At 33.4% G+C, this 17,669-nt stretch overlaps 2 protein-coding genes across 2 annotated transcripts; both read right to left on the bottom strand.

Annotated features, from left to right (window-relative positions):
- Window positions 1-8,377: 8,377 nt before the first annotated feature.
- Window positions 8,378-9,423, bottom strand: LOC105135320 (germin-like protein subfamily 1 member 7). The gene is made up of 2 exons (XM_011040138.1): window positions 9,248-9,423; window positions 8,378-9,083 (listed from the first exon to the last, which is right to left on the bottom strand). Exons 1-2 carry the CDS (start codon window positions 9,366-9,368, stop codon window positions 8,539-8,541), a joined length of 666 nt encoding a protein of 221 aa, XP_011038440.1. The 5' UTR covers window positions 9,369-9,423; the 3' UTR covers window positions 8,378-8,538.
- A 7,318-nt stretch (window positions 9,424-16,741) lies between these two features.
- On the bottom strand, window positions 16,742-17,669 carry LOC105135319 (germin-like protein subfamily 1 member 13). Its single transcript, XM_011040137.1, has 2 exons — window positions 17,523-17,669; window positions 16,742-17,396 (listed from the first exon to the last, which is right to left on the bottom strand). The coding sequence occupies exons 1-2, from the start codon at window positions 17,644-17,646 to the stop codon at window positions 16,810-16,812; spliced, it is 711 nt and encodes a 236-aa protein (XP_011038439.1). The 5' UTR covers window positions 17,647-17,669; the 3' UTR covers window positions 16,742-16,809.

Here is a 17,669-nt window from a genome sequence, read left to right as displayed (position 1 = left end):
GGCTCTTTGGCTGAAGGTTGTAGATGCCGGTTTGGGAGAGGACCAACGGCAATGGGGAACGACCTCTGTCTAGGGTCTCCCTAGGTGTCACGGGGTCAATTTTTCGCTCTCGAAAACAGACCTCGCGTGGCAGTCTAGTCCCGCAAGACTCAGCCTTTCCCTCACAGATTCACTCGTGTTTTGCCTACGACTAGTTTGTCCCACAAACCCAAGAGATCCCCACCCTCTTTCAATGTCCCAAGCAAGCAGAATAACACTAATGAATATGAACAGAATTCAAAACACAGCAGATTACAGGAACAAGTCCCAACCTTTTCATTAACTCAATTAAAAGATTACACAAAGTCCATCTTGTGTGCTATGCCCATCTCATTTCTGCATGCTACACATTTTACAGCCTATCTAATTACAAGATAATGGAAGTTACAAGTATAAACTGTCTCTAACTTCCTGCATAGCTGGAACGCCCATTATCCCATGTTCTAGCCATTTTCTTCCCCACATAAGAAACTGTCGCAACTACCGATAATTGCTCCCAAAACTACCGCAACTGCATTGGCATGTTATCCCACAAGCCAACTGCCCACTGCCAGCACACATGCTGCCAGCGTAACTGCCTCGTATGCCTTGGACCGTCTGCTGTCCAAGTTATCATCAACCCCTGCTGCCGAATTTGTCGACGCTGCCGAATTCCTCGACGCTACCGATTTCACTAGTGCTGCTGAATTCCCCACTATCCCACTGTGTCATCCCAGCACTGTTTCATCAAGGCCTTGGACAATCCTCGCCCAAGTCTCAACTCTCGTCAGCTCACTACTGTGTTAGCTGTTGCATGCTGTCGATTTTCGCTACTGTCACGCGGGCTGCCACCCCTTAGCTACTGTCCAGCAACACTTTTCGTTAGCCTACACCTTGATGAATTTTAACCCTGTGACACTAGGTGTCTTTCCCACAAGGCCAAGGGGGAACAAGGTGGCATCTTCAAATGAAGAAAGTCAAAATGGAGGGGGGTCGGTTTGTTTTTTTCTTTTTCCAAGGGAGCGGCGGCCCCTGGTCTTCTGTTTTTTTTTCCAAAGGCCGGAGACGGCGGCTCAGGTGAGGGAGGAGAAAAGGTTTAGGTTTCTAGGGGTTTTTTTTGGTGGTTTTTTTGGGTTTTTTTTCTGCCTTCCTGATTAGTACTTAAAAGTGCATTTTTATCAAGGTTTTATATCATCATTTTGCACTTGAAGTATCAATAACTCCTTAACTAAAACATGTTTTATAATAATGTATCTAATAATATAAGATACCTATAATTTGTGGTAAATGTTTATTTTTAATGCAGGCCTATCACATAAATGAAAGGATTGATTAATGAATTTAAGAATTGAAATTGAAAGGATAAAGAGATGACTAAACTCCGAAAAGAGATGTCGGTGCAGTCTATACCGGAACACTGTTCGGTAATTGGATCATATCTGGAGTTGTAGATCTCAGATTTAGGTCCACTTTATATGGATGGAAAGTTAAGACATAGGCCTACAACTTTCATATGGAGCTCAAGATCTAAAAAGGCCATTTTCAAGTCCAAATAGTAGCAACAACAAAGAAGCCCGAATCTGTCCTCCAGCCCGAGCACTGTTCGGTATTTTGGCCATATCTAGAGTTCTAGAAGTCCAAATGAGCTGAATTGTTTACACAAGATAACTGAGACAATTGTCTACAACTTTCATGTTTGCAAGTGGTTCCAATTTTGACGTTATCAATGATGTTTTGGGCAGACAAGAGAAGATAAGGATTGTCACCAAGTCAAGAGGTGGCCACCCACTCATCAATTAGTCATCAAATCAATAGTTCCCAATTTTGGCCTATAAAAGGAGGCATTTGCCATGCATTTAGGCATCTTGGTTTCCAGATCAAGATCATGCTCTTCCTTTCTCTCTTTGTATTTTTTGTAATGTTTATGCTTTGCTTTCATTAATATTAAGGTTATGCCTTTCATTTCCTTTCCTTTACTTAGTTAACTTTTATGTTCTTATTTTGTTTATCTATTTTGCTTTCTTTCATTATGTCTAGCTAAGTTAGTTATGTCAAGGTGAAAAGGTTACACTAATGGTGTAAGAATAAGTATAATGTAAACTTAATATGGACTTTAATGTTTGATACTAACATGTTTTATATTTGTTATCTTGTTCACTCTTTAATACTTTGCTTGTTAAATGCCTAATCTTGATTTATGTTGTATAACACTTGGTACAACAAATGCTTGGCACTTTCATAGCCCATAATGTATGGTATAACCGACACCTGAGCTATGAAAGGAACTTGATTTGTTGTTAACATAAGTTATAATCATGAATGCTTGACGAGATTTACAAGTATTAGCATTAATTGAATAAGATGACTAATGTAATCATGTTAACAATATATAATCTGATTGGAACCTCCTTTGTGTGTGGTTTCCAATTCAATAATAAGAGTTTATACTATACTTGTTTGATATACCATTAGTGGAACCTCTAACCTTGACATTTGTTATTATTATTGTTTAATCCTTACATTAATTTTCCATCTCCAAGTTCTCATCTTCTTCTTCTTCTTCTCTTTCTTTATTATTATTATTACTATTATTATTATTATTATTATTATTGTTATTATTGTTGTTGTTATTGTTATTGTTATTGTTGTTGTATTATTGTTATTTATAATTTGTACAAATAACCTCCCTGTGGTTCGACCCCGGTCTTGCCGGGTTATTTATTACTTCGACACTCCTGCACTTGGGAGAAGACATCAATCTTTTAGTCATGTCACTTCCCCTACCAAAATTTTTATTCGCACCCCTCCCTCTTCATTCCCCACCCTTGTTTTTTATTATAGCCTAGTATTTACTGGTAACATGTTGTCATCTTTTCAAACTAGTCCCTTGATTTATTATTTTTTTTGTGATTTTGGTTTTTTTCATTTTTTGAATTTTTTTAAAGTGAGTAATATTAACGTCGATTCAAAAACTCAGTGATTGTAAAATTAACGCATTAAAAGTTGAACGCGTTCAAAATATCTTTAAAAATTTATATTCTTCTAAGATGACGTTGAAAATGCTAAAAACGATGTAAATATATCATGCACATTTTTTGGGGGTTTTCATTGTTTTTTGCTATTTTTGATTTTTTCTGAAAATTTATCAAAAATATGGGTCAAAAATTGGGTAGCAACAACTGTCATTGGTTGTTTTTTCTCATATAATCAAATGAAACCACCTTAATTAATTCATTTAAATCTATGATCAAAGTCAAAAAAATTTCTTCGTGTTTAACACGTGTGAGCAATACATGAATATTCTTTTCTTTACATAAATTTTTTTTTTTGATTCAGCCCATGACATAGCATAAGACACAAATCTAGTAGGTCACTATGATTTTTCTTCCTCCATCTAAAACATTAAAAAGAACTAATTGAGGAGATAAAATCATTATTCTCATCCTTATAAAGTATTGTTTATAAGAAAAATATCCTTTTTATTTTATTTTTCAATTTCATCATTTAACAGTGAATTTGTTATGGATTATTTTTCATAATTTAATTTATTTTATTTTTTATAAGGTTATCTTAATATCATGACAAAACTCATGAGTTTTATCGGTTAACTTTATTGGATCAATTTTTTTTGGTCCTATTTATAATTGAGTTTTTTTTTCAATTTTATCCTTCACCTTTTAGGTTGATTGAAAATTAAGCTTCATAATTTATTTTTGTTTACTTTCTATGAGGTTGTCCTTGTGTCATGATTTGAGTAAATGGCTTGGCATGTTAAATCAGGTTTTTTTTTTAATTGATTTTTTTCAATTTTATCTTTTAATTGTGGACTAATTGAGAATTGAGCTTTGTAGTTTGTTTTGATTTTCTTTTTATTGGGTTATCCTGAATTCATAATCTAATCTTGGGAGGTTAACCCTAGTTGACATGGTCTTTATATCCTTTTTTTGATTTATGTTTTTTTTTTTCAATTTCAATGATTAATATAGAGTTGATTGAGAATTGAGCTCCAATATGATTTTTCTTTTCTTTTTATGAGGTTATCAATGTTCCATAATTTGAGTTATAGATTTTATATGTTAACTTGAATTGACCTTGATCGATTCAATATGTTGTCATCATAATATTTTTAAAAAAAGATGTGTACTTTAGAATTTTTTTAGCAATTTGTTTTTCCAATTATTTGGGTTATCTTTGAACTTGCAGTTGTAAAGTTTCTATAGAAATTAATAATTTTTTTTTTAATATTTCAAACATCTATTAGTGCTGGTTAAAGGTTTAAAATTATATAGTTGATGGTGCGCACAAAAAACTTAAAATGGATAAAATTTCTAGGAAAATAGAATTTCTCCAATGTCGCACGTGTGTGGTGTTGCGGTGAAATTGTCCACTCTTGTAAGTATCTATATGATAAATATGGAAAGACTATGAATTCTTATTTTTTATTAGTGAAAAGCAGAAATGAGACGTTATATAATAATTTGGTCACTAAAAACCCCAACTGGTCTCAAAGATTGGGCATGAGGACTGGTTGTATAAAGAAAAGGTATTAACATCTCAAATACGTCTTACCTAAGTTAAGCTGCATTGTTTAATTGTCTGATAGAAAACTAAGGTCTTGTCATGTTTTTTAATTGTTGGTTTGTCTATGGTTTTCAAAAAAAGTTTTTCTTGATATGGAGGTCTTTATCTTATAAGGTGAAATCTAACCATTTTGATGTCAATCAAAGATTTAATTTGAATATTAGAAGTACGTCTTACGTGTAAGTTTGTAATCTCAAATATTAAAAGAAAATAAAATATTTTTTTTAGAATTTTTAAAATGTTGACCTGGTTCTCATGACTTTAATAAACTAGTTATTAAAGTTAAAATGCATGCTAACACATATTTTTAAATTTTTATCATATGAAAATAGGATATGACCGCATGTATGTAAACAAATTTTTTTTTTGTTTCATAATTTTTTCAATGTTTCAATGAAAACTAGCCATTTAATACTTTATTTGTATCCTTATAATATAGAAATACAAACCAATATTAAAAAAAAAATACGCGATAGAACCAAAATTTTTTAAATGGATTTTTGATTTTTTTTAACGGGACCAGACTCGGCCCAAAAAGAAAACCTTCTTTCTACCAAGCTGGACTTGGCCCAGCAGTGTGGAGTACACTACTAAAGTCCAGCATGAGAAGATAGCTGGTTACTGTGCTGAGCAGAGTTACTAGTTCATTATAGCATAGTAATCGACTAATTATATTTCATTTGTTGCAGAACATGAATTGCTCATGTTCTACATGCAAATGAAACAAACCAGCAAGATGGATCAGAGAAGGAGAGAAGATTACTTGGAGTGAAGGAGCGTGTTCACTGTCGTTAGCAGTGGTTTGAGATGGAAAAAAAATGATGGTGGCTGCTGCGGTGGTGACTGTTATTCTTCTTCCTTGTGCAGAGGTTCAAGCCTCTGTTTTTCCTTATCCCCTTATATTTTGATTGCTTTTCCCCCCGTCATTGTCTTTGTTTCTTTCCCCTAGTCCCTGTGTCTTCTCTCTTTCTGGTATGTTTTACTTCTATTTCTCTTCTCTCTCTCTCCCCTATATTCTCCCCTGTTTTCCTTTGCTTTTCTCTGTTTTTTTTTTTTCCAGTTTCTCTCTTCCATCCCTTTTGTTCTCCCTTTTTTCCTTTTTTTTTTCTATTTCTTTGTTCTTTCTATTCCTTTTTTTTTTTCATTCAATCTCTTTCATTCTCTCTTTCCTTTTTTTTTTTCTATGTTTTTGCTCTCTGTTTTTCTTCTCATTCTCCCTCCTGTATCTCAATCAATTCTTCCTTCAATCTCTCATCCTCCACCCATCTTTCTCTGTTTTCTCTCCAATCTCCCCTTTCTGGTTTTTTAATTTCATTCATCTAATATCTCGTCAAAATTCCCCCCCCCGTTTTGCTCTCTTTCCCCTACTATTTATAAGGGTGAAAAAGGGGAGAGAGGGCTACTACCCCATTCCAGTCATGGCACAAGGGTAGGGCGGCCGACGGCCATTGGGCAGCTGCCCTAGAGCAGTCCGTAGGACTTGTCTCCTCTGCATTTTTGTCTTGGCAATTTAATGGGTGTGTGTCTTGTTGGTTTTTCGGGTCATGGGAGAGAGAGGGAGAGGGAAAATATAGGGGAACAAACCTCTTTTTCCCCAACCTCTACGCATCCAGGGGAAGAAGTAGCACAATGCTGTTCAAAAAGGGCATTATGTCATGTTCCATTCTTTTTTTTTTAGGTTGGAAAAAAATGAATCGAGAAATAACCCAAAAATGGGTTATGACACCCAATATTTTTCCCTCTCTATAAGGTAAGAAGACTAAGAAATTCACAATTAAATTAACCCTTCCTATACAAGCTAAGATCAGGTTTGGAATTAATATTAACACAACGATAACCTATAATGAGACACTAGGACAATGAGTAACCAACCCCTAGCCAACATTTATAAATAAGACGCGAATGAGAAGTATAAGAGTCACCATAAAACTCGGTTAATTCTTTGATAAGTGAAGATAAAAACTAGAAAGACAGTTAATCTTTGATAAGTCTTGAAAAAGTTCCATTAGGAACTGACTGTAAGAGAAAACTCTCATACCCAAGTTTTATTTATAATTAAATAATTAATCCATCTCTAATTACTTTTTTTTTTAAAAAAACTAAATACAAGCTAAATAACCCTAGTTATAATAGGTAAAACATCCCAAACAAGGCTAAAAGATATTAGTTTATTAATGTAAGGTTCCTTGATATGTTTTTGAAATAAAAAATAAATTGATGAGTTTGTTATTTCAACAATGCTTTAGAAAGAAGTTTCAACAAAATCTTCTATTTTTTAGGAATTAGTGTCAATTTTTTTTTCCAAAAGTCTTAGCTTGATGAAATCTTTTATTTTATGGATTAACATGAAAACTTTTCATCAACAATCCAAAATCAATTAAATATGCTATTTTTAGAGATTAATTTAAAAAAAGTAAAAAGGACAAAATCAATGAAATCTTTTTTTTGGTATTAAAATAAAATTGATAAAATCTCTTATTTTTAGGGATTCATAAGATCATTGTATAAACAAATATATATATGTCATGTTACTATTCACGTCTTATTAAGAGGTCAACCACATGGATATGATCTAGCTAATAAAAGGTTTGGCAGGGCTTGTCTCTCCCAAAAGATTTTCCTAAGGTTGACAATTCTGTCTCTTAAGCTTATGCAACATGGTATAGGAGTAAACTCTATGATACCTTGAGTATAGGGTGAGTTTTAGTTTAAACGAAAGTTCTAGTGAGTATTAATGGATATAAGTCATATTCATTGCCTAAATCTTCCCATTTAATCCTAAAAGGTGACAAGCTCAAGCCTAAAGCTTTTTATTAGTTTTTATGATGCTTGTGAAAACTTGAAAAATAAAATATATGCACATTCAATCTAGCCGATTAAAATGAACATAATAAATAATAGATAAAATTAAATTAAATAAATGCTTAGAAATAAATTGACAAGAAAACACATACACATAGCCTTAACCTTAGTATACCATATGGAGTTGACAAGCTGTCATTACCCGATATAAATTGATACCTTTAAAAATTAAAAGAAAAAATAAATAAAAATAAACTTCCCCCTAACTAGGAATTCTAAATTATGCACTAATTCCAGAGATTCAAGTAAAAAAATTATTTATGCTTAAAGGAAAATAGACGCCATCTTTACCACATTCTTACAAATAAAATGTCACATTTACTATATGGTTTTTCTTAAATACATTTTCATGACATCAACTATCTTAATTATTTTATGAGGTTATTCATGATTTATTTTAATTTGAATCCATCCCTATTTTGGTCCATAAAAATAAATTACCTCTTTAGAGTGTATTTTTTTTTTCCAATTATCTCTCTATCATGATAACAATGTAAGCCATATTCTTTATTGCAATATAATGATATAATTCAATTATATTAGCTATCTTTGTATTCAAACTATTAAAAAATCTTGTTATTATATCCTCTTTATCCTTAACAACATTATAAAATCTTGTTATTATAGCCTCTTTATCTTTAACAACATCAGCTTTAACTATCTCAATCTCCATCTTCTTATAACAATCCTTCACACTCTTAGATCTTAGAGTCAAACTATGACTGCAATTGCTGAAATAATTCCCTATCAAATATCGAACAAAGTGATAATTATTGCTCGCTAACGTGAGAGGAAACAAAAAAAAAATAAAAAGGGAGAAAACATTTTCAACCAAAAAAAGGACCAGTTAGAAAGAGCGCTAACTGCAGTTCCTTTGTGTTATATTATTATGGATTCTATATTATTACCAGTACTATATTATAATGCTTTGTATATTATGATAGAATAAGCATAAGATACAGGTTCAGCAACCTATTTATTTATGAAAAAAAATACGACAGCGGAAATAACGATGAGAACACGTCAAATATAATCCGATATCGCAGGGCCACTGCTCCATGTCTTGTTCTTGTCCGACTAGAATGATTTCTGAAGATAGTCGACTACCTTCTTGTCCAGTTGGAAGGCCTTGGCGAGGACATCAGGATTAATGGGTGGATCCGATCCAAACACCGCATTCGCAATTGTAATTACACCAGGGTTCTGGCTGCTTAAGCCGGCGAAAGCAAGCGCTTTGGTTTTTCCCATATTGAATTGGAAATGAATGAGTCCAATTGGAAACACAAAAACATCTCCAGGTTTTAAGGCTTTGGTGATTAGGCGATTATCTCCGTTAGCTAAGTTAGACGTGACAAAGCCAACATAGAGCGTACCCTCCACAACTACTATGATCTCAGTGGCGCGAGGGTGAGTGTGGGGTGGGTTTAGGCCATATGGAGCGAAATCAATGCGAGCTAAGGATATGCCAAGAGTGTTGAGTCCTGGAATTTTTTCAACATTGACAGCAGTGACATTTGAACCAACACGACCGGAAGTGTCCCCTGGAATGTTGAGTCCAGAAGAGAAGAAATCCTTTGCAGTAACATCCTTTGGGTCCTTGCAGAATTTGCCATTCACAAACACTGCATGAGAAAGACATTCGATACCCTTAAAAAGTCATCAATTAATAGAGAATATTGAATATATACCGGAAAGTAAAGGAATAATAAAATATATACAGGATGCATGATATTTTCAGTGTAATACTATCATGCAACTCTTAACGAAATACTTCAAGAGCTCATACCACCATCGGTTTCATCCACTGCTACACAGAAGTCCTGAAGAGGACTAGGATCGAAGGCAGAGGCAAATGAAGAAGCCAGAGCCAAGAGGACAAAAACTAGTACAAACTTTAGCCCTTCCATTAGATTCCACGCTGATTTTTCTTAAGGAGATGGGTGAGATATCTTGCATGGATGATAGGTTATTTATAGATTGGTGTCATTGAATTGGTCGACGTTATCTCTAAATGAAGCCGACGAAGACTTGCTCCAGTCTTTAGTACGTAGTTGCTCGTTCTTAGATGGCAGTGATGAAACCGATTGACAAGAGAGTAGAATTCACTCACGAATTCCTCCATAGATTCAAAAAACTTGACAATATCAATCATATGCCAATATTTTCTTGATAAGACTGTTTCCAGCATGATACTTTTCCTTTAAGTTAACAGGACTGGGTGCAATGCCTCGTATCACAAGGCTTTGTTGAAGATATCTGGTGAAAATATCAGAGCAGGTCGAGAACTAAAGATTGTTAGGTGACAAAATATTTCTGGTCCTGGGGTAGTTACTTCAATGGAAGTTTCAGATGATTTTAAATGGATATAAGGTTAATCGTCGTTGATTATTCCTAGATGTAATTGTGTGACTTATTTTACCATTTTGTTATTGTTTTATTTTTATAAATGTTCTTTGAACATGCATGGCGAAGCCAACAATTTCTCCATTGTCCCTTGAAAAAATCTACTGGAGTGGGCTTAAAGTCTCCATGGCGTTTGATCTTGTTACCACAAGAATGGTTGTTTTTGAAGCCACGGAGACTGTGATTGATTATTTAAAAATATATCATTAGTTGACCAATTAAACTACTGATGTATATTAATATCTTTGACAAATGTTTTTTTTCTAAAATATTGTTTGGATAGTGGTAATGATTTTTCCTAGATGTAATTGTTTGATTTTTATTACAATTTTTTTGAAGTCACTAATTAAATTCAATTAAAAAAACAAACTAATCCTGCCCTTAAAGTTAGTGTACCCAAAGAGAGAGAACAGCATAGATTGTAACATGTCGTTCCACAATGTTTTCTCTCTCTCTCTCTTTTTTAAGGAAGATTATCCTTTATTTTTTTTATATTTTAGTTTTTTAATTTTTATTATTTAACATTACATTAATTTAGGTTTAAGCATCACTAGTTGTTTTGTGAGCCTACACATGAGTATTTTTAGGTGTGGAGAAAATATTTTGTTGATTGGTTATTGTTTGTTTTGATAAAATAAAATTTAATTTTATTAATTTAATAATTGATTTAATTAAATTGAGCTATTAAAAATCTAATTATATCCCTAGGTTTAAGTTTTATAGAGATTTGTCCAATATTGATATAATTTTATCTTGAATTTGCACTGTCTTTTTAGTTTTGGATAAAATGGAGTATAGTTAAACTTTCAATTTCATCCTAAATTACAGCTTGATTTTTTCAAAATGTTACTCTTTATTTATTATTTTTTTTTTAAAAAAAGATAAACTTGGGAAATAACCTAGAAATAGGTTATTACAATGTTTACGATGCTATAACTTCATGATTTTTTATATTGACATAAATATTGTAAAAAATGCATACCATAGAGAGAGAACTAGCTTTCTAAATAGACACTTTATATTATATGATATATCAATTAAGAGTGCAATCATGAAATAAAACACTACTTTTTAAATTGACAAACAAAATTTTAATATTAAAATTTGTTAAACTATTTAAGAGCTCATTGTCTTAATCATGTACATCACATCTTACATACTATCCTTTCCTAGCTTCCAACCTTATGTCTAAAAATAAACACAGGTTGTCATGCCCAAGGGCATCACTGAAAATACTTTGTCAGGTAGACTTGGGGTGCACCTGTAAATTTGAATCCATTTTCGAATTAACAGTAAATTTTGTGTGCGTCCTAACCAAAAAAAGGTAAAAAGAAAGAAAATAGAAGCTCTTAATTAACAAGTAGTAGTGCTCTCATTTATACATGAACAAATACGGAGCTCATTGTCTTAATCATGTACATCACATCTTACATCCCATTCTTTTCTAGCTTTCACCCTTATGTCTAAAAATAAACACAGGTTGTCATGCCCAAGGGCATCGCTGAAAATACTTTGTCAGGTAGACTTGGGGTGCACATGTAAATTTGAATCCATTTTCGAATGAATAGTAAATTTTGTGTGCGTCCTAACCAAAAATAGTTAAAAAGGAAGAAAATAGAAGCTTTTAATTAACGAATAGTAGTGCTATTATTTATACATAGAACAAATACGGAGCTCACAAGCAAGCAATCCAGCTCTTTATTAAATGACAACAAGACGAATCATAATCATAACAAATGGAAAAGTTAACAAACACAATCAATATGGTACGCTGCAATATTGCCTCCTGTCAGCTTATATTACCACTAGGATTTTCTTCTAATTGTTGTCGCACAATGGCTGCCTCAGCTATGTCTTTTCCCCTATTTTCCTACAAATATAAGGAAAGAGAGCATAAGAAGAGAAGACAGAAGGGAGAAAACGAAGAGAGAAAGAAAGATAAAAATGGGGGAGGGAGAGAAAGAAAAGAGATAAAAAGGGAAGAGAGAGAGAAAAAAAGACATAAAAAAATAAAGCAGAGAAGAAGGAAGAAAGAATAGGAGAGAAGCAGAAGCAGCATCGCTGGTCTAGCCACCAACGACAACAGCCACACCTCTTCTCGCCAGGCAAGCTTTTTTCCTTCCCTATTTTGTCTCCTTTTATTCCCCTTTCATTTGCATGCAAAACGTGAGCAATTCACATTTTGCAGCAAATGAATAATTGGTTTTGCAACAAATGAATAATTGGCTGGTTACTGTATTGTGCATCGTAACCAGCCAATTACAATCTTTTAGGCCAGTACTGGCCTATTTTGCATGATGGGCCGGTGCTGGCCCATTTTTTTTGTTGGGCCAATCCGACCCATTTTGTTGTATGTTGGGCCAATACTGGCCCATTTTCTTTATGTTGAGCCGTGTTGGTCCAGTCCAAGTAAATACACTGTAAAATATAAATTTGATTTTAAAATACTTGGTTTTTTTCAACTTAAAAAAATTTTAAAAAAATATTTTTATGCATACGACCAAGTGTCTTAAAGCTAAAAAAATCGTATTGTGTTTTTCATGCACCAAACAATGTTTTAGTATGCATTTTGGCTTTAATAATCACTTTATTAGAGAACATTGACCAAAATTTTAAAAACAACAAAAATTTTATTTTGTTTGTCTCTTAGTATCCAGGGTATAACATTACACGTAATACGTATTCTAGATATCTAATTCTTTTTTTCAGAAAATAGAATGGTTAGATTTTACTGCATTAAGATAAGAATCTTCTTATTAAGAAGAGCTTGTCTTGAACTTTAGACAGACCAACAATTAGAAACCACAACACGATTTTAGATTTTATCAGACAACAAAACAATGCAGTCTATCATAGGTAGGACATAGTTAGGGTGCTAATACCTTTCCTTTACGCAACCAGTCTCTGTACCCGATCTCTGAGACTAATTAGGGTTCCTAGTGACTAGAATACTAAGTGGCAACTCCCAGTCCATATTTTACTAATAACGAACAAGAATTCCCTGTCCCTCCATATTTTTCCAGAACAGACTATACATTTGTCTATTATAATTTTTGAGTGGTGGATGATCGCCGCGACGCCGTACATGTACGACATAATGATGACTTTGCTAGGAACCTTGTGGACTAAGCATTATTTTGTCTGATCATTGTGTTTGTTTTATGGCTTGCATGTTTATTTTTAATATGTATTTTTTTTTAATTTATTGGTTATGCCCTTTAAATTAATGTACACATTTGTTCATGTATTGTATATAAGTGCCTCCTGCATCACATGCTTTAATTTTTAGAAAGCACACAAACTTTTAAGTTAGGTGGGTAACTAGCGATCTGTCCTATGACCATCAGTCAGGGTTTAGATGCATGAAACACCCAACTCGTATCTGAGTTCCTGCTTGGTAATGGTGGGCATACATGCCTTAACTATTCCTTACAATGCCCCTATATTGTCTTTATGAAAATCATCACTGGGCAGATATGAGATCCTTTTGAGACCACGTAGAAAACCTACCTATGTTTACATAAGGAATAAAGCATGTCCTTAGGTTGTATGCGCCATTTTTAGTTGCATAAAGGCAACCCTTCTTGAAGCATTTTGAACTCAATACTTGTGGGTGACATAATGATCGTCATGTAGAAAATTTTCATTGCAGGGTTTGGGCAAGAAGCAAGATTCTTGTTTCATTATGCAAGGGGTACACCATTTTGTTGTAGAGTATAAGGTATAATTAGTTATCTAGCTATACATTTTTCATCATATTTTTTTTTAAATTATTCAAATAGTAATTCACGTCCTTGATTAGTTCTTAAGGCTTTGATCTTGATCCTTAGTTTATTCTCCATCAAATTGGTGTATGGAATGAAGCAATCCAATGCTTCAGACTTATATGAGATCAAATAAACATGACCAAATCATGTGAAATCATTTATAAATATGATGAAATAATTTCCTTCATGTCTTACCCTCACATTTATTGGGTCATAAATGTCTGAATGAATAAGTTGTAATGAACTATTAGCTCTTTTAGCTTTGTCAAATGGCAATCTAGTTGCTTTTCTAGGAAGGCAATACTCATCAACATGCAATCTCTCTTTGATAAGTGATCCTAAAAGACCAGCTATGGTCAATTTATGTAATTGATCTTGCCTAATATGTCCTAATCTAGCATGCCAAGTTATGATATCACTATTATTAGTAGTGTTGGAATTTTGAACAACATAAATAGAAGCATCATCATTAACAGATACATTAACAGTGTTTAACACCCTAAAAAACATTTAATATAAAACTAGAACCATAAAAAGATATTATCAACAACCAACAAACGCAATATTAAAGCTCAATTATAGTAAAGCAAGAACAAACAAGAGATTCCATCAAATTTCTGGAGCATAGAGTAAATCATAAAGATAAAGTGTGTGACCGCTCTATAAATCCAGTTTGCAAGTACCGATTCCAAGCACAATAGCAGAAGCATTATTCCCATGTATATGTATCTACTTTCCTTTGAAATTCGATGAAATTTCATAAAGGTTGTTTGATCCCTTTCTATATGGTTGGCTGCTCCTCAGTTTACAGTCCAAAAAGAAACAGATTTAACAATCATTAAACAACCGTTAAAGTATAAGTTAGAGGGATGACTGTAGTTAAACATTACCTTCGATTGAGTGCAATGATCAAAACCTATTGTTGGATTATTCCCCAAATTCAATTTTTTTTTAAAAGAACAGTGGGGGAATTTGGAGGGGATTACAGAGGAAAGAAACGAAAAACAAGGGGGACTTGAAAGGTAGAATAACAAAGAACGAGAGACACTGTAGAGAGAACAAAACTGGGAACAATAGGAAGAATGAAATACAGAGAGAGGACGAATGAAGAGGAGGGACGACCTGGAGAAACACAAAGGACAACATTCCGGAGCAGGAGCAGAAGCAAAGACAAATTAAAAAAACAGAAAAAAAGGAAGAATAAACAGAGGAAGAACGCCCATATCACTGTAGTAGCTACCATCTTTCGTCACGCAAACCACTATTATTCTTCTTGTTTGTCTCCACTATCTTCTTCAGTTTTCTCCTCCATTGTTCACATCAACAGTAGAGAGTTCTCCACTATTTATTGGGTTGAACAACACCAGCTTAGACCAAAATTGTTGGGCTAGATCCGGCCCAACCCAAAAAATGTTTTTTGAAAAAATTATGATTTTTTCATGTATTTTTATTAATATGAGTTTGTATTTTTATACCGAAAAGATATTAACCTAGTATTAAAATACCCAATTTTCATCTAAACATTGCAAAAATCAAATAAAAAAAAAGTTTTGTTTTCATACATATGGCCAAATTTCTAAAAACAAATAATGTCATTTTTTAATACAAAGAAAATTTTAAAAAATATGTTTTAGCATATATTTTAGCTTTAATAACCAATTTATTAAAGTCATAAAAACTATGCCAATATTTCAATAATTCCAAAAAAATCATTTTGTTTTCTTTTAGTATTTAAGATTATGAATTTATAAGTAAAACGTATGCTCGATATTAAAAAGGTAGCTTGTTTTATTGTCCTTAAAATGGTTATGTTTTACTTGATAAGATAAGAATCTTATTATTGAGGAGAACTTTTCTTCGATCATAGACAAACCGACAATTAAAAATATTTACAATACCTTAGCATATATTAGACAATTAAAATAATACGACCTACCTTAAGTAGGGTGTATTTGGGGTGCTAATATCTTCCCTTTACGCAACTAGTTCCCGTACCCAATCCCTGACACTAATTAGAGTTCCTAGTAACCAAAATACTAAATGGTGACTCTCATCCCTGCTTTCCACTAATAAAAGATAATAATTTCTTGTCTCCCTATATTGGTTAGATAGATACAACAGAGAGTGGACGCTATCATCGCGACGCTATAAACATGCGACAACAATCATGAGCAAAATGATCAACTTTATTATAATTGAAACAATTCATATTCTTACCTTTATTACTGCTGCATTTCTCACGCTTGCTTTTATGTCCACCACTAATTGCTTCTATTCTTCTCTTGCCATATTTGGGACCCTTACCCTTACTCTTTTCATACTTAGAGTCATATGCTCCACGCATCTCAGTCTCAAATATAAAAGCCTCATTTACAGGCTTCTCGGTATAAAGTCGATCTTCTTTAACTTAACATGATGAGAAACATCATCAAATATCTTAATGTTGTCATTGTGGATAAAGTTAGCATGCATGTGTTCCCAATTGTTCGGCAAAGAGTGGATAACAACTTGAATTTATTGTTCATAAATCATTTAAAAAATAACATAAAAAGTGAAAAAAACAATAATTTTTTAATGGAAAAACATGAGTTCCTGGACTTAAAGTTTAGATACAACATGTAAGCAATTCTCTAATTATAGACATAAACAAAGGGAGAACTAGTTTCTTTAATAAACACTTTATATTATATCATATATCAATTAAGTGTGCAATCATGAAATAAAACACTACTTTTTAAATTGACAAACAAAATTTTAATATTAATATTTGTTAAACTATTTAAGAGCTCATTGTCTTAATCATGTACATCACATCTTACATACTATCCTTTCCTAGCTTCCACCCTTATGTCTAAAAATAAGCACAGGTTGTCATGCCCAAGGGCATCACTGAAAATACCTGTAAATTTGATTCCATTTCCGAATTAACAGTAAATTTTGTGTGCGTCCTAACCAAAAATAGTTAAAAAGGAAGAAAATAGAAGCTTTTAATTAACAAGTAGTAGTGCTCATTTATACATAGAACAAATATGGAGCTCAAAACAAGCAATCCAGCTCTTTATTAAATGACAACAAGACGAATCATAATCATAACAAATGGAAAAGGTAACAAACACAATCAATATGGTACGCTGCAATATTGCCTCCAGTCAGCTTATATTACCAGTAGGATTTTCTTCTAATTGTTGTCGTACCAGAATTGCTTCTGAAGATAGTCCACTATTTTCTTGTCCACTTGGAAGGCCTTGGCGAGAACATCAGATCTAATAGGTGGAGTGGATCCGAAGACTGCATTTGCGATTGTAATTACACCAGGGTTCTGGCTGCTCAAGGCAGAAATGGCCGAAGCTTTGGTTTTCCCCACATTGAATTGGAAGTGAATGAGTCCAAATGGGAACACGAAAACATCTCCTGGCTTTAAGACTTTGGTGATGAGACGATTATCAGGGTTCGATGTGACAAAGCCAACATAGAGCGTTCCCTCCAGGACTGTTATGACCTCCGTGGCACGAGGGTGAGTGTGTGGTGGGTTTAGGCCACCGTATGGTGCGTAATCAATGCGAACCAGCGATATTCCAAGAGTATTGAGCCCTGGAATTTGAGCGACATTAGCAGGAGTGACCACCGAGCCAACTGGATTGGAAGTGTTTCTGGCGACCGAGCCAACTGGATTGGAGGTGTCTCTGGCAATGTTGAGCCCTGAAAAGAAGAAATCATTTGCTGTGGCAAGCTTTGGGTCCTTGCAGAATTTCCCATTCACGAACACTGCATGAAAGAATTTATGTTAGCATCAAGTTCTTCGTATAAATCAAAAGAAAGCAACGTTGCCGATAATTCATCAGAAAAGTTTGTTTAGAAAAAACATGAACTTCAGATAGTAACATAGCATACCACCATCCTTAGTATCATTGATGGCTACACAAAAATCCTGTAGAGGACTAGGGTCGAAGGCGAAGGCAAATGAGGCAGCGAAAGCCAGAAATACAAAATTTGCAAGAAAATGAACTCTTTTCATTCTAATCAGACTATCTCTATCTT

Source organism: Populus euphratica, unplaced genomic scaffold (assembly GCF_000495115.2).
Source record: "Populus euphratica unplaced genomic scaffold, PopEup_1.0 scaffold64.1, whole genome shotgun sequence".
Taxonomy (NCBI): Eukaryota; Viridiplantae; Streptophyta; class Magnoliopsida; order Malpighiales; family Salicaceae; genus Populus; species Populus euphratica.
The sequence above is the reverse complement of the archived record's forward strand: the minus strand, read 5'-3'. Positions and strand labels throughout refer to the sequence as shown.

Excerpts from the sequence above, each read along its gene's own strand:
- LOC105135320 (XM_011040138.1), bottom strand. The coding sequence starts at position 9,368 with ATGGAAGGGCTAAAGTTTGTACTAGTTTTTGTCCTCTTGGCTCTGGCT. Across the intron at positions 9,084-9,247 it reads AGTGGATGAAACCGATGGTG|TGTTTGTGAATGGCAAATTC; the intron begins GTATGAGCTCTT and ends TTTCTCATGCAG.
- LOC105135319 (XM_011040137.1), bottom strand. The coding sequence starts at position 17,646 with ATGAAAAGAGTTCATTTTCTTGCAAATTTTGTATTTCTGGCTTTCGCT. Across the intron at positions 17,397-17,522 it reads CAATGATACTAAGGATGGTG|TGTTCGTGAATGGGAAATTC; the intron begins GTATGCTATGTT and ends TCTTTCATGCAG.